General features: G+C 42.3%; 1 protein-coding gene across 4 annotated transcripts in view; it reads left to right on the top strand.

Moving 5' to 3' along the window:
* Positions 1-9,834: 9,834 nt before the first annotated feature.
* Positions 9,835-27,408, top strand: part of LOC140195535 (disco-interacting protein 2 homolog C) — a 653,338-nt gene continuing 635,764 nt past the window's right edge. For all 4 annotated transcript variants that reach the window (XM_072254007.1, XM_072254008.1, XM_072254010.1 and 1 more), the window contains exon 1: positions 9,835-10,123. In XM_072254007.1, coding sequence (XP_072110108.1) covers positions 10,039-10,123 — 85 coding nt within the window. In that variant the 5' untranslated portion in view covers positions 9,835-10,038. The remainder of the gene's footprint in view (positions 10,124-27,408) is intronic.

A 27,408-nucleotide genomic window follows, 5' to 3' on the forward strand; every position in this document is an offset into this window, starting at 1 on the left:
TGCTGTTCTTTTATGTGTTATAGTAAACCATAACTAAGTAGTTTTGAGTTATGCATGGTTTGTTTTTTTAACTCATATAAAGGGCCTCCTCAAACCAACCCATTTCAGAATCAGGATCAGGTTTAATATCATTGGCAATGTTGTGAAATTTGTTTATCTATATAAATTAAATAAATAGTACAAAATGAGAGGAATAAAATACTGAGGTAGTGTTTGTCAGTTCCTTGTCCATTAGAAATCTAATAATGGAGGTGAAGAAGCTGTTTCTGAAACATTGAGTGTCCCTTCAGACTCCTGTACATCCTCCTTACAATGAGAAAAATGAAAGGATTGGGAAGCCGAAGGCAACTAAAAAAAAAGGCATAAGCAGGGAAAAGATGAAATATGAAAACAATAATATCAAAGAAGATACCAACTTTTTTCCAGATATATAAAGAGTAAAAGAGGGCAAAAGTAGGTAATGGCCCACTGAAAAATGATGCTGGCAGTAATGGGGGACAAGGAAATAGCAGAGAAGCTGAGTAAGTATTTTGCATTAGTCTTCACTGGGGAAGACACTAGCAGTATGCTGGAAGTTCGAAAGTGTCAGGGGGCGTTGCTATTACCAGGGAGAAGATGCCTGGGAAGCTGAAAGATATGAAGGCAGGCAAGTCACCTGGACCACATGGAATACATCCCAGGGTTCTGAAAGAGGTGGCTGAAGAGATTGTAGGGGCATTAGTAATGATCTTTCAGGAATCACTGGATTCTGGCGTGGTTCCAGAGAACTTGAAAACTGCAAATGTCACTCTACTCTTCAAGCAGAAGGAAGGAAATTATAGGCCAGTTGGCATGCCCTCCGTGGTTGGGAAGATGCTGGAGTTAATTGTTAAGGATGAGGTTTTGGGTAACTTGGAGGCACCTGGTAAAATAGGCCAAAGTCAGAATGGTTTCCTCAGGGGAGAACCTTGCCTGACAAACCTGTTGGAATTCTTTGAGGAAATAACAAACAGGATAGACAAAGGAAAAATGGTGGATGTTGTGTACTTGGATTTTCAGAAGGCCTGTGACAAGGTGCTGCACATGAAGCTCCTTAACAAGGTAATAACCCATGATATTACAGAAAAGATACTAGCATGGATAAAGCAGTGGCTGTTTGGCAGGAGGCAAAGAGGGGGATTGAAGGGAGCCTTTTCTGGTTGGCTGCCAGTGACTTGTGGTGTTCCACAGGGGTCGGTGTTGGGACTGCTTCTTGTTACGTTGTATGTCAGTGATTTGGATAACAAAATTGATGGGTTTGTGGACGGTGTGAAGATAGGTGAAGGTGTAGGAAGTGGTGAGGAATCAGGGTGTTTGCAGAAGGACTGAGGCAGATTGGGAGATGGGCAAAGAAATGGTAGATGAAATATAGTGCAGGGCAGTGTATAGTCATGCTCTTCAGAAGAAGGAATAAAAGCATTGACTATACCCTAAACGGGGAGAAAATTCAAAAATCAGAGTGCAAAGTGTCTTGGCAGTCCTCGTGCAGGATTTCCTAAAGGTTAACTTGCAGGTTGAGTGGGTGGTGAGGAAGACAAATGCAATGTTAGCATTCATTTCAAGAGAAATAGAATATAAAAACAAGGATGTAATGCTGAGACTTTATAAAGCACCAGTGAGGCCTCACGGAGTATTGTGAGCAGTTTTGGGCCCCTTATCTAAGAAAGGATATGTTCACATTGGAGAGGGTTGAAAGGAAGTTTACAAAAATAATTCTGGGAATGAAAAGCTTATCATATGAGGAGCATTTGACAGCTCTGGGCCAGTACTCACTGGAATTTAAAGAATGGGGGGTTGGATCTCATTGAAACCTATCGAATGTTGAAAAGTATAGATATAGGGGATATAGAGAGGATGTTTCATATTATGGGAAAGTCTAGGACCACAGAGCACAGCCTCAGAATAGAGGGTTACTCATTTAGAATGGAGATGAGGAGACATTTCTTTAGCCAGAGGGTACTGAATCTGTGGAATTCATTGCCACAGGCAGCTATGGAGACCAGGTCATTGGGTGTATTTAAGGTGGAGGCTGATAAGTTCTTGATTAGTCAGGGTGTGATGGGTTATGGAGAGAAAGCAGGAGAAGGAATTAAGAGGGAAATAGAATGGCCATGATCAAATAGTAGAGCAGACTTGATGTCCTGATTTTACTACCTTGTCTTATATCCTGTGTGATGGGGGTCTTTAATGATGGATGCTGCCTTTTTGAGGCATTGTCTTTTGAAGGGGTCCTGGATGATGGGGAAGCTACTGCCCGTGACACTAGAAGCTGTTGTGCATGAAAATCCAAACAGATCAGCAATTTCTGAGATACTCAATCCACCATGTTTGTCACCAGCAATTATTCCATGGTCAAAGTCATTTTGATCACATTTCCTTCCCCACTCTGTTGATTGGTCTGAACTACAACCGAATCTTTTGACCAGGTCTTCATTATTATATGCATTTTGCTGCCACATGATTGGTTGATATTTGCATTAATGAACACGTGTATCTAATAAAATGGCCACTGAGTATATAGAGTTGTGCAAAAATTATCTCATTCAATTTCTCCTAAGTCGCAGGTATTCATGTGGCCTTTCCTTATAAAATTCAGTTGGGAAACAGTAAGGATTACTTGAACTAACCTATCCGCAGGATCGAGTCTTGCTGGAAGGGGCGTGTACTACCCATTCAGGATTGCCGCTGAACTGATCAGTTTGCTAAGTCATTTCAGAAGCCTGTTATATGTCAATCCCACCGTCCAGCCTGGAACCACATAAGGGAGGGAATGTCGACTCAGACCATGAGAGGCCTGCGTCGGTCATTTTCATGCCTTACAAGGCACAGATTGGAAGTCTGTGTGGGGCACCACTCCTTGCACAGAAACACCATCTCTACAAGACACCATCTACTTAAACACCATCTCTACAAGACACAAGTGACCTCAGAACTGGTCACCATTACAAAATCTACTTTTAGTAATGGTGACGAGAAAATTCAAGATTTAATTAACTGAATTTTAAAGTCCCTGGTTGTCAGAGTGCAATTTGAACTCCAGACTCCAAATCAATGACCCAGGTCCCTGGGTACTGGTCCAGTAGACTATTCATACTGCTGCTGTACCCTTAAGTACTAAGTTAGACACTTTCTTCATTCTTTTGTGATTGGAACTGAAAGGGCCATTCAATTAAGAGTTTCCAAATAAAGCTCAGAGGTCATAACATAACAACTTTGGAATTGTATTTTACTAATTAGAAATATAATTTATTGTGGTATTGCTCACTGCTCTACATTGTCCATTCAAGCGTCGATTTTACAGCCGCCTCTGAATTTCCTATAGGTTTTGCTTCAGTTGCTTTCTGTTCTCCGTGCTGTACTGGTATACAAGTTCCATTCTATCCTACAAGCTGTTTATTTCTGCATTCTGCAATTGAGCTGAAATCTGAGTTAGTACTTCAGTACCGTTACATAGAAATATAGAAAACCTACAGCAAAATACAGGCCCTTCGGCCCACAATGCTGTGCCTAACATGTACTTACTTTAGAAATTACCTAGGGTTACCCACAGCCTTCTATTTTTCTAAGCTCCATGTACCTATCCAGGAGTCTCTTAAAAGACCCTATCGTATCCGCCTCCACCACTGTTGCCGGCAGCCCATTCCACGCATTCACCACTCTCTGCATGAAAAACTTACAACTGACATCTCTTCTGTACCTACTTTCAAGCACCTTAAAACTGTGCCCCTTTGTGTTAGCCATTTCAGCCCTGGGAAAAAGCCTCTGATTATCCACACGACCAATGCCTCTCATCATCTTATGCACCTCTATCAGGTCACCTCTCATCCTCCACTGCTCCAAGGACAAAAGGCCAAGTTCACTCAAGCTATTCTCATAAGGCATGTTCCCCAATCCAGGCAACATCCTTGTAAATCTCTTCTGCACTCTTTCTATGGTTTCCATGTCCTTCCTGTAGTGAGGTGACCAGAACTGAGCACAGTAATCCAAGTGGGGTCTGACAAGGGTCCTATATAGCTGTAACATTACCTCTCAGCTCTTAAACTGAATCCCACAGTTGATGAAGGCCAATGCACTGTATGCCTTCTTAACCACAGAATCAACCTGTGCAACAGCTTTGAGAGTCCTATGGACTCGGACCCCAAGATCCCTCTGATCCTGCACATTGCCAAGAGTCTTATCATTAATACTATATTCTGCCATCATATCTGACCTACCAAAACGAACCACCTCCCACTTATCTGGGTTGAACTCCATCTACCACTTCTGAACCCAGTTTTGTATCCTATCAATGTCCCGCTGTAACCTCTGACAGCCCTCCACACCATCCACAACACCCCCAACCTTTGTGTCATCAGCAAATTTACTAACCCATACCTCCACTTCCTCATCCAGGTCATTTATAAAAATCACAAAGAGAAGGGGTCCCAGAACAGATCCCTGAGACACACCACTGGTCACTGACTTCCATGCAGAATATGACCTGTCTACAACCACTCTTTGCTTTCTGTGAGCAAGCCAGTTCTGGATCCACAAAGCAATGTCCCTATGGATCCCAGTCTCCTTACTTTCTCACTCTGCCTTGCATGGGGTACCTTATCAAATACCTTACTGAAATCCATATACACTACAGCTACTGCTCTACCTTCATCAATGTGTTTAGTCACATCCTCAAAAAAATTCAATCAGGCTTGTAAGGCACGACCTGCCTTTGACAAAGCTATGCTGACTATTCCTAAGCATATTATGCCTCTCCAAATGTTCATCAATCCTGCCTCTCAGGATCTTCTCCATCAACTTACCAACCAGTGAAGTAAGACTCACTGGTTTATAATTTCCTGGGCTATCTCTACTCCCTTTCTTGAGTAAGGGAACAACATCTGTAACCCTCCAGTCCTCCGGAATCTCTCCCATCCCCATTGATGATGCAAAGATCATTGTCAGAGGCTCAGCAAACTCCTCCCTTGCCTCCCACAGTAGCCTGGGGTACATCTCGTCTGGTCCTGGAAATGTATCCAACTTGGTGCTTTCCAAAAGCTGTTCTGTGGAAGTAATTGGTTAAGATGTTAAAACTCAGACTCTGCTTACATGGGTAGTTGGGCACCAAAAGATACCATTCAAAAAATAGTCCAGACCAACACTTATCCACTGCAGGACTCCCTTCCCCTCTGTGCAATGTGCATTAACAAGTATCCTCTCAGAATGCCATTATATTTCTTTTACTTTATCTAGAGACACAGCATGGAATAGGTCCTTTTAGCCCAATGAGCTGCACCATCCAGCAATCCACTTATTTAACCCCAGCCTAATCACGGGATAATTTACAATGACCATGTAACCTACCACCTGGGATGCCTTGGACTGTGGGAGGAAAGCCATTCACCTGGAGGAAACCCATGTGGTCACGGGGAGAACGTACAGAGTTGAACTACGAACTCTGTGACGCCCCAAGATGCAATAGTGTCGCACTAACCACTACTGTGGCAAAATACAAAATGTATCAGCAGTATCCAAAGAGGTATACTTGTTGCTGAGGGGAATGGGCACAGGGGAACCCAGCACTGACTTCTAAATCCCCTTGCCTCTCTTGGTGGTCACCCATCCACTGTCTGAAACCTGTGCTCTGGGTGTGACCACCTCAGTGTAATTTTTATCTGTGAGGTTTTCAGACTCCTGGATGGTCCTGAATATATCCAGCTCCAGTTCCTTGATCTTGTCAGTCAAGAGCTGAACTTGGGTGCACTTCCTGCAGATGTAGTCATCAGGGATGTGTCGGGTACCCTGAAATGCCACATCCCACAGGAGGAACATTCTACTGTCTTAACCATCCTGCCTACACTGAACAAGATTACCCACAATAAAAGGGCTAATCTGTTCTCAACTGTGCCTTCTCTCTGACACCTTTGAGTTTTGCATTCAGTTAAGCCACTTAGAAACCATAGAACTTGCTCAGCCTCTTCTCGCCAAACTCGTTATACCTTTGGCCCCAACTTTGACAATCAACAAATTATATCAAATTACTCAGCACCCTTAGACTCCACTTGTCCTTGCCAAAGCCTGACCACTCTAACTCTGGCCCACTCCAAATAATGACCACTCCCACAATGGCCATCGTTGGAGTGGGCCAGGGCATTGGCTACATCTTCTGTATTATTCACTTTGTTTGAGTGGGTCTGAATTGAAGAGATGATCACTCAGCAATTGAATTGGTTATTCTATCTTTATGTGATGTGAAGAATGAAAAATATTGTAGTACTTAAACCTTGCTTACGCAAGAGGTTTCTTCTTTTGTGGTCTTTCAAATAATAGAAAGCCATGGGTATGAAACATTTCATATATTCTTTATTACAGCATTTTAATGTTGATATACATCTCATATCTGCAAATTCAGGTTGTTAGGAAGAGTGGACAGAAATGGGAATATCAGACAACAGAAACTGCAGGTGCTGGAATCAGGATCAAAAGTAATCTGACCGTGGAATTCAGTAGGCCCAGCAGCATCTGTATGGGGAAAAGAAATTATTTATTTTGGATCAAAGAAACCCTACCTCAGGAATAAGAGTGGAGAGGAAAGCTAACCAACGCCAAGAGAGACAGAATGGTGAACCCCTTGTGTTCCTGCTTATCACCCTCCTCACTGCCTCCAACTTTACCTGCCCCCTCCTGACTCTGACTGTCCCTTTTTGTTTGCCTCCATCTATAACGCACCTTCCACTCTCTCCCCACTCCATTCTTCCCCCTCCTCTACCCGGCTCCATCTGCCCCACATTCTTAACCCCTGCTTAAAACACCAGTCACTGACTACCTCCTGACTCAGCCCTGCTCCTCCTCCTCTCCCCTTCATATTGGTGATCGCCCCTCTCCTTTGTTGCAAAGTGAGTGAAACACTAGGTATGATAAAGTGAGCAGCAGGATTCCATGTTTCTTTTCTTTCTGTATTTGAAGAGTCAGCTTAGGAACTGAAACTGTAGGTTCCTGCCTGCATATCACAGCTACAGTTCTGGGATAACCCATAAATATTAGTGCAAATCCAGTGAAGTTTAGGCAAAGCAAGGAGATGAGATCTGAAAACTGAAAGGAAATAGAATAGTGACATAATTTTCTCAGCCAAGGCCAATCAATGATTAACCAGTGATACATCATGCAGTGTAGAATGGCATTAACATGTTTTGCTGAGTAATCTGTAATCAAGGAAATGTATAAACCAGTTGTGATGGGAACACAAGAGATTCTGCAGAGGGTGGAAATCCACGTAACGCACACACAAAATGCTGGAAGAACTCATGTCAGGCAGCATCCATGGAGAGGAAGAAGAGCTGATGTTTTGGGTGGAAACCTTTCATCTGGACTGATCAGGTCCTTCACCATTTATCAGGTCCTGATAAAACGCCATGGGAATTTCTGACAAAATAGAACTTGTTCCTTTATATCAACATTTGTTGCTTCATAACTTACCTCATCTAAAGTAATAAACTTTTTGGAGTTAAGCTATGGCTGAGTGTGTATTGCCACACCATACCTAGTAACACTAACTAAGTTTCTAGGGTTCAGAAGGGCACGTACCTAGGAATAGTAGAAATTATAGAAATGTACAGTGCAGAAATAGGTTCTTCATTCTCCCTCGTCTATGACAACCATGATTATCTCTCCATGCTAATCCCATTTGCCTGCAAAAAGCCCAAATACTCATTTTTGATCCATGTACCCATCTAAATGCCTTGAAATGTATTTGTGCGGATTAGTAGGTTAACTGGTCACGTGGATGTAATTGGGGAGCATGAGCTCATTGGGTTAGAAGGGCCTTTTACGGTGCTGTACGTATCTCTAAATACAAAAAAATTAAACAGAAATAGCAATCCTCAAAGTAATGAAAGAATGTGTACATTAGTATATTGAGTATGAAGCAAAATATTTTCTGCCTGAGAAACCAAGTTATATGTGTGAGATAAGGGTAAAGATGAGGTAAGATAAAGATGCAAAGAGTCTGTATGGTACAACAGAGCTTGTTATTTCTTTGGCTCCAACTTCTCAAGCCCTAGTTCCACAATCAAAACAATTTACATCAAATTACTCAGCACCTTTAGACTCCACTTGTCCTTGTCAAAGCTTGGCCACTCTAACACTGGCCCACTCCAATAATGGCCATTGTTGAAGTGGGCCAGTGTCATGGTTTTATCTTCTGTATTATTCATTTTGTTTGAGTGGGTCTGAATTGAAGAAATGATTGCTCAGCAATTGAATTGATTTTTCTATGTTTTTGTGATGTGAGAAATTAAAATTATTACAGTACTTAAACCTTGCTCATTCACAACCTTTCTTCTTAACCAATTCCCCCCCCATCAATAAAGTATGACTATGACTATGACTATTTTGTGACCTTTCAAATAATAGAAAGTAGTGGATGAGCTGATAAAGGGGAGTCAATGAGAAATAGGGCTTGATTCTAGAAAAGTGAGGAAGACACTTTCATGTGGAACAGGAAAAATACTATTCTGAAAGAGGAGGGTTCAGTTCACCTGCAACATAGGTTAAACTGTGTCTCTCGTGAAAATGAAACAATAGGAGATAAAGACGCAGTGTGTTAGGAACAGACGAGAGAAAATGAAATAGATGAAACGGGGGGGGGGAGGGTTTGTATAAACCTAAACAGACAAGGTATAGTGGCAAACAAGGTAGAGTAAATATCAAAGGCAAGTAAAGATAGATTGTGCATAAGATGATAAAGGAAAACGATCTCCGGGAAAGTGCCACAAGGTGGAAAATGATAAGGGAAAGAGAGATAAGACCATATCAGAATTTGAAAGTTAGAAAGAAAATACAAACTCTGTACAGACAATGACTATGTGGGAGTTGAATACTGGTTATTGGCGCTGGAATAGCGTTAGGCTGACCACAATGCTACCGTGCTGCCTCGAGCCTCGACCAGTATTATCTTAATTTGGATAAATAACTTTAGCGGCAGATTAATATAAGGTTACTGCTTCTGTTGAAGCAGTGAAAACAAATCCAAGCCAACTTTTAAAACCTTTGTCTTCTTTCAATTTCAGGGCCTATTGTCTGAAAGGAAATGTAGCGTTGTTTTTTGCCCCACTAAGCACAATGTCTGCTCTCACATAGTACACTCCTTAATCAACATACAAAATGCTGGAGAAACTCAGCGGGTCAGGCAACATCTATGGAGGGAAATGCACAGCCGACGATTCATCTGGACTGAAGTGTTTTGTGTCGCTCCCGACTTTAATTTCTCCATCTATTTCTGTGTATGGAATGATCCGTTTGGTTGGCACGCAAACAAAACTGTTCCCTTTATCTCGGTGCAAGTGAAAATAGTAAATAAATTACCAGTTTGTACAATGGATACTTCTTTCTCAGGTGCATTGATAGATTCGGCCCTCACAAACGTACATACAATTTCATTATACGGTGTTTCCCTTATAGACACAAGCGTTTCCAGTAATGAACCATACTCTCATGCATCGACACAGTATCTTTCTCAGATATATTATCTTTCCTTACAGCTACGTTGTATCATTCTCCCATTCAGACGGATGCATTGCATCACCTCCCCCAGACAGTATCATTGTCTCCGTCCGGAACATTGTATCTTACTCCCACTCAGTCACAGCACAGTACCTTGTCACTGACGCTACTCCCTCATGCCCGAGTCTGTGCGTCCTTCGCCCTCCACACTCACTCGCCCCCTCTGGTGGCAGACTCGCTCTGCGTGAGCGCGCCCGGCGTCCAGTCGCGTGTGGCGCTATCCCGGGAACGCGCGTGCGCGTGCTTTCACTCCCTCTCCCTCACACACACACACACACACACACACACACACACACATACACAGACAGACACATACAAGACAGAGTCGGAGCAGACATGGCGGTGGTGTGAAGTGGTGGAGATTCCCCCCCCTTCCTTTACCAACACTAGCACTCCTCCCCTTGTGCATAATATCATGCATCTCCTTTACCTCGCTGTAAAGTGCTGAAGTGTGGTTTCGACACTCGGACACAAAGAGAGAGAATGGCGGATCGCAGTATTGATAGTCTGGTTCTTCCTCTCGAGGTGAGGGCGAAGCTGGCCGAGCTGGATTTGGAATTATCCGAAGGTAAAAGCCGATATTTTCCCCCAACCTTTTTCCCCCTTCATGGGGGCTTCTCTTATTTGCTGCCACCGCGCTCTCTGTCTAAATCTGCCAGTCTTATCTCTTGTATTCAATGCTCACACCTTCACTTTGATTCTCTCCCCCCCCCCTTGTTGCTGCACGATATATTAATGATACCGTGTTGCCTTTCAGCTGAAGCCGTGACACTTCATTGAAGGCGAAGGAGGTGAAAAAAAATAATAATATCAGGGCTGGGCTTTGCCCTATTCCTCGGCTAACGGTTTTGCAGGATTTCTTTCCACTGATTTGCTGCTGTTGAGGCTGTTATTTCTCTTGGTTTTTGAAATAGGGAGAAGTCAAAATTGGCATTTTGTAAAATGCAACTCGTCGCGTCAAATTGTCTTGTTTTCTATTGGGTGTAACGATTAACAAGCACTAATTTATCCGGCAAACTTGAGATCGCAATATAAAAAAAAATCGGAATTAAGAGGCGTGTTAATCAAGTGTGTGTTGTGTAATGCACAACAAAGAGATACTCGGTTTATGAATATATCCCAACTAGTACATTGGTGGCAGACGGTATAATTTGACTGTGATGGTGGGAGAGACGGCATAGTCCCGTACTTAACCTTACGTGATGAAAAGAGCTGAAAGTGGGAAGATAATTAGTGTCACTGTGTACTCTGAGGTCGATGTGGCATTGTATTGGATTTGATGTTTGTATGTAACCTCAACAAATGACGAGTACAATTCTGATTTTTCAAATCAAACCAGCGACTCGCGTTGTCTCGCTGTGATACTTGATCAGCGGTACCTGTAACACATTGGGCGGCGGTGGAAGGGAGGGGGCAAACCCCTTTCTTCCGTTGAAAACAAATGTCATCAAATCTACGTTTCAGACCGACGGTTGCGAGCAGTGTCAGCTCATGAATACCTGTAGATTTTGAGATTTTCCCTGTCACCGCGGTGCTTTGGAATTGCACGGTTGTAGATAGGCTGCAGGCGGGTTCATCTTTCGGAGCCAGAGAGCACGTTCTCCCTTCGGTGGCTCTGTACACAGACTTCCGAAACAGGAATTAATAGAAACCAGCAGCCGGCGACAGACAAGCTTCTTCGCTGAATTGTTTAAGGATCAAACTGGCAGCGGCGGAGTGACCCGATCGCGTTTAACCCTTTGTGTCTTGTCTTTCTCAAACGATGAAGATGTGCACCATTCATTAATCACGTAGTCAAGTCTAACAAACTCATCCGGTTGTTGTGAGCAATTCGAGCTGGTTTTAGTTTATTTAAGACACATTATGCTTGCTCACTTTTATTATAAACAAACTTGGTGTGTTTTGTAAGATTTGAGCTCCAAGCTGTTGACAATTTTCGAAGAAGTGTAAACGCGCCGGATGTTTTTTTTCCCCTCTCTAGTTGAAATCTGATACTTTAAACGACGCGCTGTTTATATCAAAGAGTAACGTTGTGATCTTTCCTGGAAAGTTTTTACGCTCACGTGCTTGTGCGAGTGTGTGTGTGTGTGTGTGTGTGTCGTGTCACTTTCGGTAACTTTTGGAGAAGCGGAGATCGGGAAGCAGGACTCTCTGATCCAAGTCTCTTATGAGTTGTGTGGTGGAGTGTGTGTGTGTGTATTTGTCATCGCATTGGATGGGAGTACTTAACGGTTGATTGGGCGCTAGTAGGAAATGAGAGGATACGAAATGCAGCGCTTTTCAAAAATCGTAAGCGCGGACTCTCGTGACATAAAGTCGTTGCAAGCGACCACCATCCTGCGGGCAGTTTGAAATCGTCCGTATGTGACCTCCCGCACTCCCATCTCCTCTGACTGACGGCGCGGATTTGGAATGTGGTAGCTGTGGGCTGTATATCATAAAGGTTCTACACAGGCTGAACACTTAACTTTCAAGTGCACAGCTAATGGATGTTAGCATTGATTTTTCGTCCTCTTTTTCAGATTGTGCATTGTAAAGTTATTGGGAGCGATTTAACCCTTTGCAGCTGGATTTGCAATCAACATTACACGTCATGTACTATACGCCTGTTCCCATAATGAGTAATTACTTTTTTTAAAAACGCCAGCAACGATAACATCGTAGCCGAACAGCTCTGCCAGAAAATAAGTCCGAGCGTTGTGAACAGGCACTGAAACGTAGCCGTTGAAAAAGTGACTGTTGCGGAATTGTCATATGTACCGGGGTGCAGTGAAAAGCTTTTGTTTTGCGTGCCAGTATGGAGATCTTTTCACTATATTAGTATATCGAAATAATAAAAGGGGGATAAAAAGCATTAGCAAAGCAGAATATAGTGTTAAAAGTTACGGAGAAAGAGCAGGCATACACAGCCGGGGGCATTGCGAGGCCGACAACCCATCCTGTCCTGCAATGTCCTTGTTACAATGGAAGATGTTCTTATCTTAAACCTGGTGGGAGGTGCTTTCAGGCTTCTGTTATCTTCCACTGGGCGGGGAGGAAGAGATCGTCCGGAGTGCATGGGAGTCTTTGGTTATATTGGTTACCTTTCCAAGACAGTGAGAAATGTAGCCAGACACTTTGTGAAAGACAAGGTGGATTGCGTTCGTCTGCGATTTGCCGACAACATCCCAATGACTCAGGGACTTGGGCTGTATTATCTTTTTTTGAGTGACTGTATGTTTATTGCTATCTTATATCTACTGTCTGTGCCTTGTGCTGTGTGACTGTTGGTACTGTGTTTTGTACCTTGGCCCCGGAGTAACGCTGTTTCGTCTGGTTGTATGCATGGGTATTCATGTATGGTTGAACGACAATTAAACTTGAACGCGTGTGTTAAGCATGGGGGTAGAGATAGTGTAAATGCAAGCAGGCTTTTTATACTGAGGTTATGTGAGGTCACGGGTTAACGGTGAAAGGTGAAATGTTTAAGGGAAACCTCTTCACTCAGAGGGTGGTGAGTGTGTGGGTCGAGGTGACAGCGGAAGTGGTGGAGGTAGGTTGAATTTCAACCTTTAAATTAAGTTTGGACAAGTACGTGGATGAGAGGGGTTTCGAGGACTATCAATCGGGATGCAGGTCGATGGAACTAATAAAATAATTCCACGTGTTTTCAGGGTTTGTATCTTCTGCTGGGGTGGAGATTGCCCGGGGTGGGTGGGCTCTTTGATTATATTGTTTATTTTTCTAAGACAGTGAGAATGCAGGCAGAATAATATTTCGGCACTGACCGGATGGGCCGAAGGTCCTGTTTCTGTACTGTAGTGCCCTATCACTGTATGACGTGGAGCGGAGGCTAATTTTAGTAATTGTGCGGAGCCCCCAACTCTCATCAAAGTGAACGTATGGACCTTTTGGTAGTTTAGCCAAGTGCGCAGGTAAAGGAGAAACAGTGTTAAACTGGTGATATGCTTTCAAAGTCGGGTATCCTTGACACAAGGATGCAGAGAAAAACAGGCTTGCCAGTGGGACTGGGAAAACCGCTGCCCTGCCCTTAGAAAACATTGCTTAAGTGAAAGACCAGATCACAACACAACAGGGAACAGCCATCTTGTGTTAGTATGCACAGGTGTAAAGTTAACGTTTTGGAGAGGGGTTGTTTATTCCTGACCTGCACCAGTTGTGTTAGAGTGAGTGTATTTGTTCAGCAGGTATATTAGTTGCTTCTCCAATTCTCTTCACCTTTTAGGCTGGAAAATTGGGGCTTTTTATTCCCTTTGGAGTGAAGGAGTCTGAGGGGTGAAGAAAGAGGTGTATAAAATCATGAGGGGGTAGAAAAGGTGACCAGGCAAAGTTTCTTCCCAGCGCCGAGGGGTCTAAAGCAAGAGAGCATAAGTTAAAGCGAGAAAGAAAAGATTTAGAAAGGGCTTTTTCGCATTGTAGGTGATGGGTATATGGAACAAGTTGCCAGAAGAAGTGGCTGAGGCTGGAATAATTCTAATATTGAACAGGCATTTGGCTAGTTACATCGACAGAAAAATTTGGAGGGATATGGGGTAAATGTGGCCAAAAAAGACCAGCTCAGCCTAGCACACGTGAGATGGGCTGACGGGCCTGGTTTCATGCGGTATAGCTCTGTGATGCTGTGACACATTAACCACCGTAATGTATGAATAATGTACAAGAATCAGAGTGATGGGAACTCAACATTACTCCCTGATGTTGGTCCTGTGGGCACGATAAATTGCCACTTTAGCACTCAGCACTTAGCATGGTCTGCTTCTGTATGAGTAGGGGTGCCACTTGTTATGCCACACCTGCACTTAACCTGAGTCTAACAGGGTTATAAAACCAGCTAAATATATATACATATTTGTATTCTTGTTTACATGTTTAGGAGTTTAGAAAATGGATAAGTCATATAAACTTCTTTTGGAGAGGTTGGTTGAGTTTTATCAGTCTTTCTAATTCTTTACAGAAAAATATTACAATTTCCTCGACTGAGAAAAATGTCCAACTATCTGTAAGTGTTTTGAGGTCATAGTGCCTTGTGATAATTTATTTTAGATTTGGGGTATCTTACTTTTAGTTTCCTCCTGCAGAAAACTGTTTTTTGAAAAAGATTAAATTTTAGATGTGATTTGTGGAAGTTTTTTGTTTTGTAATAAGTTGCTAATTTTCTCTTAATCCACTGGAGAGATTGTAGCTGTTTATTCTTCACTTTGGACCACTTCACACAATGGAATCTCCTGGTTGTGCATAACTCTCATATAATGAGAATGGATTTCAAATCCCCCAATGTCTCTCTCCTGCACTCTCACCCTCAGAGGTTACTTCATGTTCTTGATGCCTCGGTGGACAGGTGTATCATGAAGCATTCTCAAAGTGATCATGATTGTGAAGGTCATGGACCAAATCTCTGCTCTAAGCTTTTTCCAATAGTCTTTGTCATGGTGGTTCTGATATCTTTGGAGAAAGAAAGGGGAAAAATAATTGAAGAGTGTTGATCTTGCTGCCACATTTGTGTTTTTAAAAAAAATATTACTCATCCCTCTAGTGTAAAATATTACTCATCATCTACTTGCAACATCAGTGACTAGGTTAGGCCTCCATCCTGAAACCTTCATAAATTCATTCAAGACCATTGCATTTTCCAAACCTGCAGTGACATCTTACTCACCTATACCCTTTTTGCTCACTGATCAATAATGGCTACTGATCCCCAAGTGGCTGTCAGTTTAGAATTCCCATCCGAGTTCAACTCCCTTTCCTCCCACCCTCTCCCATGGCCTGGCTATATAAACGTAAAGCTGAGAAGGATTCCTTGCCCATTGGTAGCTTGCCTTCTCCGTTCTTGGTCATAAGCTTTGGGATATCTTCTTAAGTTAAGAACCCGTTTTAAGTGTATCATAGAGCAATTCAGCATGGAAACTGGCCTTTCAGCTCACCTGTACTGACCAAAGCACCCAACCAAACGAGCCCCATTTTCCTGTTGTTTGCCCAATTCCCTCAAAGCCTCTTCTATTTCTTCTCCTTAACTCCTTCACCCCTACTGGAGCATAGGCCGCCAACAGTAGCTCTCCAGAGTGCTCTGTCCTGGGCTGAAGATTGGTCAGCCCTGTGGCTTAGGTTTTCACCATCCATCTTCCAGGTGAAGATCCTTCCTCTCCAGCATTTTATGGGATGGGATGCCAACCCTCCTCCTTTCACAACTGGGCTTGGCTGAATTCTTCTATTTATGCACCTGTCTAAATATTATTTAAACATTACTATTACTATTAACTCTGGCAAACCTTTAGCTGCCACCCTAGACATCTATACTTTTGTCCCTTTGCCCTTGTTGTCTGGCATGTGTCCTGATTCACTTCTTTATTTTACTGCCACCATGAAGTTGCTGGCGGTGGATTTTGAATAAGGCCAGAATCATGATTTTGTTGTGGTGCATTAAATACCAGAGATCCAGTTGTTCAAGATTCCAGAAGAGTTGACAGAGGCTTTGGAGTTATAACAAATCATCTTTGCCATCATCAGAGGAGATGAAAATAACAAAACTCATTTGAGGGAGAGCTGACCAAGCAGGGATTTCACATTAGAACCTTGCAATACTTGTACTTTTTACACAGTGTTCTGGGGATTCAACATTTGCAATGCTGTTATAACTGGTTACTGGCTGGATAATTGTGATCATGTACTGTGGATTCTCCCAAACTATTTTGGTTTGGGGGAAATTAATATATCTATTAATTCAGGCAGGATGTGCGCTTGACAAAGCAATTCAGATCACTCATTTATGACAGTGACATAATTGCAATTTAAAGTTCATTAGGACTGTGCAATCAATGCAAATCGGTTCAGTCCTGGATAGGGATTTGAATTTAATTAAGCTGCATTCTTAAATATTAGTTTGGATGCTTGCACTTCAGCTTACTGTTTCTCTTGACCTTGTTAAGCAACTCAGTTTAAAGGAACAGAGAGAGACGTAGATGTAAATTTGTATGCCTTCAGAAGCAAATCCATTTATGCAAAACTGTCACGTTGGCACAGGAGTTTTATCTTGGATTGTTCAAGCATCTAAAATTTGTAACCTGTTTTTCATGGCAATGGTGAAGAATTCTCATGGATCATACTATAAATAGACTCATGATAATCCAAATGAGGACCTTAATTTTGGTTATCCATACCCCAGTTCAGGAATTAATCTCAATACAGATGAACCGGTTGCTGTTTACACATGGTGAGCAGGAGTGAAAATATTAGGTTTAATACTTTGTTATTCAGGGACTGGCTGTCTGGGAGTCAATCTGGAATGTGACCAGGTAGGACCAGAGTAAAACTGAACTGCCCCAGCGGTGCGCCTGTTTATCTGAGAAATGGTACACAGATTAAGAGTCAGCGTGGTATTGGTTTTATTATTTTTATATGCACTGTGTGCCACCAGTTTGTATCGATGCACCACAGAAAGCATTTCTGGCTGGATGCATTTGGCTTGGTAAAGCAACCACAAGAAGCGCAGAGTTGTGGACACAGCACAGCTCATTATGGGAACTGGCCTCCCTTCTATGGACACGGCCTACGCATCTCATTGCCTCAGTAAAACAGCTGGCATAATCAAAGAGCTCACCTACCCCAGACTTCTCTCTTCTCCCCTTTCCTATCCGGGAAAAAGTTCAAAGTTTGAAGTAAAGTTATTAGCAAAGTACATACGTCACCGTATACAACCCTGAGATTCATTTGTTTGCGGACATGCAGAATAAATCCAAGAGAACACAATATAATCATTGAAAGACAGCACCCAACAGGACGGACAAACAACCAATGTGCAGGAGACTAGAAACTGTGCAAATACAAAAGACAGTTATAACAATAGGAACAAACAAGCACGGGGTATCGAGGACATGGGATGAAGAGCCCTTGGAAAGTGAGTCCGTAGGTTGTGGGAGCATCTCAGTGATGGGACACCTCTGGTGGCTGGGGGGTGGGGGGTAATAGCTGTTCGTGAACCTGATGGCGTGCCGAGCTCCTGTACCTTTTTCCTGATGGCGGCAGTGAGAAGTGAGCATGTCCTGGGTAGTGGAGGTCCCTGATGATGGATGCTGCTTTCCTGTGACAGTGCTCCAGTAGATGTGCTCAATGGTGGGGAGGGATTTACCCATTATGGACTGGGTTGTATCCACTACTTTTTGTAGAATTTTCCATTCAAGGGCTTTGGTATTCCCATACTAGACCACGATACAAGCAGTCGAAATACTCTCCGCCACACGTCTATAGAAGTTTGTCAAATTTTGACAGATGTGCAGTGTACAGTATATTGACTAGTTGCATTGCTGTTGGGTACAAAAGCCCAACAGCACATGTCACCTGGCTCACACACAGCTTCTATCCCACTGTTATCAGACCCTTGAATAGCACCTCTTGACTCTTGACCTCTCAGTCTATCCCGTTATGATCTTGTGCTTTATTCTTTACCTGCACTGGACTTTTTCAGTACCATTTACATTTTATTCTGCATTGTTATTGTTTTTCCCTATTCTAGTTGAATTCACTGTGTATTGATATGATCTGAATGAACAATATGCAAGACAAGCTTATTGCTGTGTCTTGGTGCATGTGACAATAATATACCAATAACATAAACAGTATATTTGATCCCTCCTTCCCTCCACTGCCTGTTACACCACTGATGACAGGTGTTTAGGGCAGCAATGAAGGTCCTCTATCTCTGGTGGTGTTCAGGGCTTCCTTCATCGTGTCGGTAGCTCAGTTTTCGCTACTGTCAGTCATGCAAGTTCCAGGTGGAGATTCAGCAACGCCATCACACTCAGGTGTAGAAGCATTCTTCATTGCTGTAACAACTTTGTTTTACCAGTCAGGGTTGTTAGCCTTGAACTGAGCCTGGGGGACCGGTGGACTATTCTTGGTCTGGCCTCTACCCTTTGACCTATTTGGCCTGGGTGACCCTACCAAGAGCCAAAGCTTAAAGCCCCAACTATAGTCAATGTAGCTCTCCAGGTCATTGAGGCATGCAAGCCTTCACACCTAATGACAAGGGTAATGTTACAGCTATGTAAGACCTTAGTTAGACCCCACTAGAAGTACTGTGTTCAGTTCTGGTCACCACACTACAGGAAGGATGTGAATGCTATAGAGAGAGTCCAGAGGAGATTTACAAAGATGTTGCAATTATTGGAGAGCATGCCTTATGAGAATAGGTTGAGTGAACTTGGCCTTTTCTCCTTGGAGTGACAGAGGATGAGAAGTGACCTGATAGAGGTGTATAAGATGATGAGAGGCATTGATCGTGTGGATAGCCAGAGGCTTTTCCCCAGGGCTGAAATGGCTAACATGAAGGAGCATAGTTTTACTGTGCTTTGTAGTAGGTACAAGGAGGATGTCAGGGGTAAGTTTTTCACAGAGAGAGAGAGGTGGGTGTGTGGAATGCACTGCCAGCGGTGATGGTAGAGGTGGATACAATGGGGTTGTTTAAGAGATGCTTAGATAGGTACATGGAGCTTCAAAAAATAGAGGGCTCTGCGGTAGGGAAATTCTGGGCAGGCTCTCGAGTAGACTACATGGTCAGCACAACACTGTGGGCTGAAGGGCCTGTAACGTGCTGCAGATTTTCTATGTTTCTATGCTTCAAGTACTTGTGATAAATAAATCTGAATCCCAGAAGCCTGTGGAATCCAACTGGTGTGGCATGTGATTTGTGACGTGAGCCCTTTAGCTGGGACCTGGCATCTTGTGGCTGTCCGAGCTTCCATGATTGTGGTTGTAAAATCTGATGTAACTTTTTGTCAGAATCAACAGCTGTCAATAAAAGCTTAAATTAGAATCTTCCCCTAGAAACTTGGCTTCTGTGCACTTTGAAATATCGAAAGAAACTACGTACTAAGCAGAGTTTCTTTTGTTTATATAATCTATACATTCTTGTGGAATTAAATTTGTTCCATATGCAGGCCGACTGGAAATGGACGGAAGTTCACGTTCGTGGATAATGCATAAACACTAAAAAGATGTCTAATCTCCTACCAATGATTAGAAATCTAATTACATTATACATCTAACTATACATTTAGATTAAAGAGGGCACTTCTGTCGGAGGATTGCATCTCCGTTTTATTACACATTGACCTTTTCATGCTCTGCACATTTGCCAGCTATTTGATTGATCAAGATTTATAGCAATTCTATGTGAATCGAATAAAATTTCCATATTTTTAATACTGCCCATCATTACATTTCAGTGCCAATGTTCCTGCAAATCTTCAATCAGAGGTCTCTTGAAGTTTCTTGTAATTACAATGGATTTTAAATTCTTGAAGCTACATCTGAGCTCATGTTCATTTGAGGTGTCTTGATCAGTGAATAAACATCAATAGTAATTAATTTTCTGTTTGGCAGCCTGTGCCTCCATTCTTAGATGTTGCCTAATACTTAGCATTTTCTGTGTTACGGTACTCCAAATCTTCCAGTGCACAAATAACTCTTCATTAATATATCTGTAGGATTATCAGGAATAATTCATGGTCTTCTGCTGTAACCCATCCACATCAAGATTCAATGTGCTGTGTGTCTCTGCACACCACTGTTGTAACATGGGATTATTTGAGTTAGTCACCTTGAACCAGTCAGGCCATTCTCCCTGACCTCTCTCAGTAGCAAGGCATTTTCACCCACTGAACTGCTGCTCACTGGATTTTTTTTTAGTTTTTCTCACCATTTTCTGCAGACTTTTGTGTTTGAAACTCCCAGGAGATGAGCAAAAATCATCCCATCTGGTATCGGCAATCATTCTACGGTCAAGGTCACTAAGATGACATGTCTTCCCCCTTCTGATGTTTGGTCTGAAGCACACCTGAATTTCTTGACCATGTCTGCGTGCTTTAATGCATTTGAGTTGCTGCCACATCATTGACTGATTAGATATTTGCATAAGCGTGCAGGTATGAAGGTGTATTTGATAAAGTGGCCACTGAATGTATCAAGTTCAGGTTCAGTTTATTGTCATTCAGCAGTACACATGTATGTCACCAAGCAAAACAACATTTCTCTTGACTGAGGTGCACAACATATAACTCGCACACAGTAATATTGCCCCCAATAAATTAACAAATAATAAGTTGCATTTACGACACAAATGTATATGAACATTGACTTAAGGTATCTGTAGGATTATCAGAAATAAGTTGTTTCCTTTTATGGAAAAAACAACATTTAAAAATAATATTTGTACCTTGGATATGTATATTTTGATTATGTGATCCCTCGTCACTTCCTTTACCTTACCCAGTTTCAGCTTTCATGCCCTGACTAAATCTTGGATACAGATGCTGGAAATGTAGCTTAGTCCTGATAAATGTATTGAAGGTATTTTTATGTGGTACTATGTTTGGCTAACTTTAATTCTGAGCCAGCAGAATATCATGGGAGTCTTGTAGTCATGGGAGAAGTTGGACACATGGAACAGGTTTGCCATATTTCCTGAAGAGAAACAGGAAGCTGCAGACTGTTGTGATTCTTGATGGAGGCAATGAGGTGACAGGGCTGTGCAGTTATTGGGAGAGAGAATCCCCATCATAAGAGCATGGGAGCAAGAGGACTTTGGTATCATTCACTTGATAAAACTTTAATCAGGATGAGGGGATTTTCTGTCCAGTGTGTTTCACAGTTAGTCAAGTTCCTGATTCAGCAATTGCATGACAATGTGGATCACCATATGGTGTGCATTTAGAAACTGGATTATTTGTTATTGGATTTTCCTATTCCGTTCAGATTTATTTTCTATTATTGTTAAAGTTTTCAAAAATGTATGAATATTAATAATACTTGCAAGTTCAAAATCATCCATTACTATTTGCATTTTTTAACTAGTTTGAGGTTTCCCACTACATTCCTGTTAACCTAACTCCAGAGTTACAATCGGGGATTGTGCGCTCAAAGGCAATTGGCAAGTAATGTGTTTGTGCTGAGTTTCAGAATTTACTTTCTTAAAGGCAGAAGGATAGTTGGCATTGCAAACTTCTTACTGTGAACTCACATCACTTGAAAGCATTTTAAGGTAGGTTTGTGGGTGTTTATCTGACCACTTATGAGAAGCCAAAGGGGGGAAAAAAAGGCCTGAGCATAAAGTTTAATTGACTGGGCTGGTTTGGGAGATGACGGTTAAAACATCTTGTTTTGTATTTAGAAGGTAATGCCATTTTTGTAGACTCAGTGACAGGATGAGCTGTGCGTTTTTTTGGTTCTTGGCCAAAGTTTTCATGGTGATGGAGATACACTTTCTTCCAAAGCAATTTGCATTGAGTTGTTATGTGTCTGTGTCCTGCTAGAGATTGTCTAAGAAGACTGAACAAAACTTTTGTTCTATTGAGCAGTCGTCCTCTCTACATTACTGTACAGAGCTGAATCATGGACCACAGACAGTAGGCACCTGAAAGCCCTGGACCAATATCACCAAATGTGAAAGATTTTGAGGATCATCTGGAAGGACAGACACAGTAACACCAGCATACTGGAGGAGGCCAACAGGAACAACATCTCCACCGTGATAAAGCAACACCAACTCTGACGGGATTCCAAAAGACCCAACTACTAACCACAGCCACCACTTACTCTTGCCCACACTGCACCAGAATATGTGGATCCCAGACTGCCCTATACAGCCAGCTGAAGACCCAACATTAGACCACTCCTTCAGAGCACATCAGACTCTGAGTGATCACACTGCTACAGACTGTCGTAAGCTAGATTTCTTTGCCTTATCCTCTGCCATTTTCCTGGGTAAATTATAGAAGTTGAAGTTGACTCAATGATTGACTTTCAGATAGAGAAAAACACTAATTTCTACAAGCATTTTGTAAAATAATGCAAATAAGTCAAATTCAAGTTCTTGTCATGCGTACAGGCGCAATGAAAAAGTTGCTTGCAACTACATCACAGATACGTACCATCATATAAACAGCATTCACAAGAAAAACAAATTGCACATAAATTATACACAATTTTTACAAGAAAACACAAATGGAGCAGATAAACAACATAAAATTTAGAGCAAAGAGGTCATAGTGTTGCTAAGCAGTTGTCATTAGGGTTTTGTCATTTGGTTCAAATAGGGAAGCAGGTGTTCTTGAACCTGGTGGTTTGGGACTTCAGGCCTCTGTAACCCCTGCCCGATGGTAGCTGCAAAAAGATGGCTTGGCCCTGATGGTGGGCACCTTCGATCGTTAGAAATCAGATTTTGTAAAGTTTGGAACTTAGTGTCTTGAGACCAGCGAATAAGTACCTACCTCCTCATTGGTTCATGTTTGGTGGTTTTAGAGAAAACAGACTACACAAACCGTGCAGCATTTCAAACCGGTTCGTTCCTGCGCGTCCAACAGATCTATTGACAGGGAAATACAGCTGAAACTGAAGTTGCCTCTAGCTAAAGGAACTTTAAGAACCTACTTTGCATACAAATAAATTGGAGAAGTGCGTAAATCTTCTGTCAGGTTGTGAAAAAGGGTAAATTACATTGTGAATAATTTGACCTGTGTGCACCCTGCACATTTTTACCCCCTCTACCTCTCTCCAACTACACAACTAACTTTAAACAGACCCTGCCATGGTATTAATCAAATTTTCTTCAAGTGGACATTTCCTTAATCCCCACCAATGTTCATCAATAAGGAGGTATCGGAGTCTAAAGACACCCACTCAACATTTTAGGAACATCTTCCCCTCTGCAGTCAGATTTCTAGATGGACCAGCAGCCTCAATATTTTGCTTTCTTTTCACACTTCGGTAACTTATAGTAATTTTTTATGTCTTGCTGTTTGAAGCAACACATTTCATGGCGTATGTCAGTGATACACACTGATTCTGACTTTCCATTGTTGCTAAGATGTCCAATTTTTCGAGATTAATGGATAAGCAATTAGCTGTGTAAAGCCTTCCCAAACAAAGTGCACTGAATTTCATTTGGCGGCCACAGATTGCAAAATGGGCCCAGTGAACTTTGAAGCAGTTTTCTAGTGTTTTCAGTTCACAAACCAGGTAAATTTGGATAAATGGAATGCCCTTAAGTAATCTGCAACTCGATGTATATTTTGTTGGTAGGAGGTGGAGGAAGAGGTTGTATGTTTATGTGTTCCATATGGCTGTCCTGTTTATCATGCATATTAGTCACTGTGTCTGAAAGGCCTGCTGAGGAAGTGGTTGTCAACATCTGCTAGAGTTGTGAGGCATTGGCCTACATGGTTCTCCCAATGTGGTAACAGGAAGAGATTTCGGCTTCAGTTTTGGGAAGGGAGAATATTTCATTCTGTGATTTTTTTTTAAGACTATGCCATGATTTCACTGCTGCTCAGTGCACTGCTGGCCAATATGCCATAAAACTGTTGAATAAGCACACTTTTTCTAAGGATCAGCGTGCATTGCTAGAATAGCAGTTTGAAATGTGACGCCTCTGTTGGGCGTCTCGCTGGATTGATTTGGTTATGTGAGAGCTCTCGAGCCACCTCAGCCTGCCTTTGAAGGTGTGAAGGTCAAATGGAAATGAAGCTGAATTTTTGCTGTTTAATGACGTGTCTCTAATCCAAGCTGCAGGTTTCTCCCTAAATCCATGCAGCACTTTATGTGGCTGAAGTGTGTGTGTGTATATATACATTTAGTACAAGCAGGCTATGTAGTGAATAACACAATGTGTCAAATTGGTAGTTCGCTCTATGACAGAACAATCTAATTGCTGATTTCCAGGGCAATAAAAAAGCCCTGTGGTCATATACAGTATTTGGTTTCATCTGCACTGCATATCTGAAAACCAAAGATCGTCAATTGCCTCCTCTTGTGTTTGTGATGGCAGTCACTGCCTTTCAGAAGAAATTCATTGGATATAATCTTGGCAGTTTATAAACTTTTCTCTCTTTTTTTCTCTGCTTGTGCTCAGACAGACTGATTATTGCCAAAGCTTCTTCATGTATCTATATATGGAATAGTACATTTTAGTTGGAACAGGCAAGATGCCTGTCTTTTTCACTGCATTTCAATTGCTTTTGAGACGTTGTTATCTATGTGCCATATATGGATAGTTTATCATGAATACCCCCTAAATTTGGAAAGTTAGCACGGCCACTATTTTCTATAATTAATGCAAAAGCAAAATACTGTGGATTCTGTGAATCTGGATTATTTTAATTAATTTAATGTGATTTTAGGATAGACTTGAGAAGGCACTATTCATTGTTCATCCTTAGTTTGTGGCTGCAGTCCTCCTGATGAAGGTGGGGTTGGATGGTGTGTAGACCCAGTCACAATGAAGGAACGCAGATGGGTTTCTAAGGTTGGATGCTGCGTGACCTGCAGTAGTGGTGACAAACAGGATGCTGGAAATCCAAAGCAACGCTCCCAAAACGCTGGAGGAACTCAGCAGGCCGGCAGAGAGTATCGGTCGGAGTATTAAGCTGTTACCCTCCATCAGAAGCCCTGATGAAGAATCTCAGCCGGAAATGTCATTTCCATAGATGCGGCCTGGCCTGCTGAGTTTGTGTGTGTTACAGTCACGGTGTTCCACAGTGCTCTGTGGAGATTATAGGTTACGGGTTTGGGACGGGCTGTGAGAATTGCCGGGATATATAGCGTGTGGTACACAGTGCCCTAGTTAATTAAGTTAAAGTCTGTTCCGAGCCTTTAACCGAGGCTGGTGCTTAAGCCGGTTTTCGTGGAGTGAAGCAACTGAGAGTACAAGACTGCCACCCCCCCCCCCCACCCACCCCAGATAGGATGCCAGTCTATCGCAAGGTTAACCCCCAGCATTTTGCCGGTATCCATCTTCATCTGGGTGGACTGGAGCAGTGTGCCTTGCTCCAGGACACAACACGCTGCCTCAGCTGGGGCTCGAACCCACGACCCTTAGATCGCTAGTCCAACGCTTTAACCACTTGGCCACGCGCCACACTCAGTGCCCTCGTGGTGGAGGGAATATCCATGGTGGTTGGAGTGCCAAACCACCTACTGATGTAATCAGTACAAACTGGATTTCTCTTGTTGATGACATTCTGCTGCAAGTTTAGAACATAAACAGTACAGGCCCTTTGGCCCGTGATGTTGTGCCGACCTTTCCAGCTAACTCGAAGATCAATCTAACCCTTCCATCCTGCATAGCCCCCCATTTTACTATCATCCATGGTCCTGTCTAAGAGTTTCTTAAATGCTCCCGGTGTGTCTGCCTCAACCACCACCCAGGATATTCCATGCACCCACCACACTCTGTGTTTTAAAAAACACTTGCCTGTGATGTGACCTACAATACTTTTCACCAGTCACCCTAAAATTTCAAGGCTCTAGGTATTTGTCTTCCCCAGTGGAAGAAATGCTGCAGCTATTTTTCTTGTCCTGTCGAAACCTGTGAAATTTTTGAGATCAGCTCAGACAGTTCTCTTTTCCTTGGAATAAACTCACTTCATCCTTTCCTAAGTCAACAGCCTCGGATCATTCATTTTCCCCCCCTGCATTTTGCAGTTACTTATTATATAATGGTAACTTAAATCATACACCAGTGGTCCAAACATGGTGTGATACAAGTTTGCTATCATTTGTTTGTGAATAATTGTTAACTTTCACTGTGGAAGAACATTTATATGAAGCAATATTGACCCTGTTTTGATTTATAGATTAAAACTCTCAAGGATAGCTAGTTCAAAGTAAATTTATTATCAAGTACATATATGTTACCACATACTACCTGAGACTAATTTTCTTGTAGGCATTCACAGTAGAACAAAGACATACTATAGTATTAGTTAGTAAGTGTCTGTTCCCAGGAAATCTGCATGTATTAACTGCAGATAAATCACAGAATGTGATTCTGTTAATCCATGTAAAATGCACTTTGAGAGTGTTACTGGTATTGATGTTATAATTGGTCATGTCCATGCCATTCCCTTTGGAAATTGAAGCTTAATTGTGGGGAAAAAAGATGGGAGCTTTTTAAATCTGTTTAATGAAGGCCTATTTTTAGAAAACAGATTTCAAAGCCAATTTCTCCACAGTTTCATTTGAGTCCGTAAGACAAAGGAGCAGAGTTAGGCAATTCAGCCCATCGAGTCTGCTCTACCATTACATCATGGCTGATTTATTGTCCCATTCTTCTGCCTTTCTTCTTGTATCCTTTGATGTCCTGACTAATCAAGAACCTGAGCTTTAAGTATACCCAGTGACTTGGCCTCCACTGCCATCTGTGGCAATGAATTCCACAGATTTATCACCCACTGGCTAAAGAAATTCCTTCTCATCTTTGTTCTAAAAATGGATATACCTCTTTCTGAGGCTGTGCCCTCTGGTCCTAATCTTCCCCTTTATAGGAGCCATCCTCTCTACATCCACTCTCTCTGGACCTTTCAATATTCAAAAGTTTTTAATGAGATCCCCCCCTCATTCTTCTAAGCTCTACTGAATACAGGCTCAGAGCCATAAAAATGCTCCTCATATATCAACCCTTTCATTCCTGGAATAATTCTTGTGAACCTCCTCTGGACCCTCTCCAATGCCAGCACATCTTTTCTTAGTTAAGGGGCCCAGTTGCTCACAATACCCAAGTGTGGTCTGACCAATGCCTTATAAAGCCTCAGCATTACATCCTTGCTCTTATATTCTAGTCCTCTCAAAATAAATGCTAACATTGCATTTGCCATCCTTACCACTGACTCAACCTGCAAGTTTTAAGGACTCCTGTACAGGATTTTAGGAGACCTACTGAATGCTGAAAGTACTAGATAAGTTGGATGTGGAGAGGATGTTTCCTCTGGTGGGGTGTCCAGAAGTAGAGGGTACAGCCTCAAAATTGAGGGGCGACCTTTTAGAACAGAGGTAAGGAGGAATTTTTTTAGACAAAGAGTGGTG

This window comes from Mobula birostris, chromosome 3 (assembly GCF_030028105.1).
Source record: "Mobula birostris isolate sMobBir1 chromosome 3, sMobBir1.hap1, whole genome shotgun sequence".
In the NCBI taxonomy this organism is placed as follows: Eukaryota; Metazoa; Chordata; class Chondrichthyes; order Myliobatiformes; family Myliobatidae; genus Mobula; species Mobula birostris.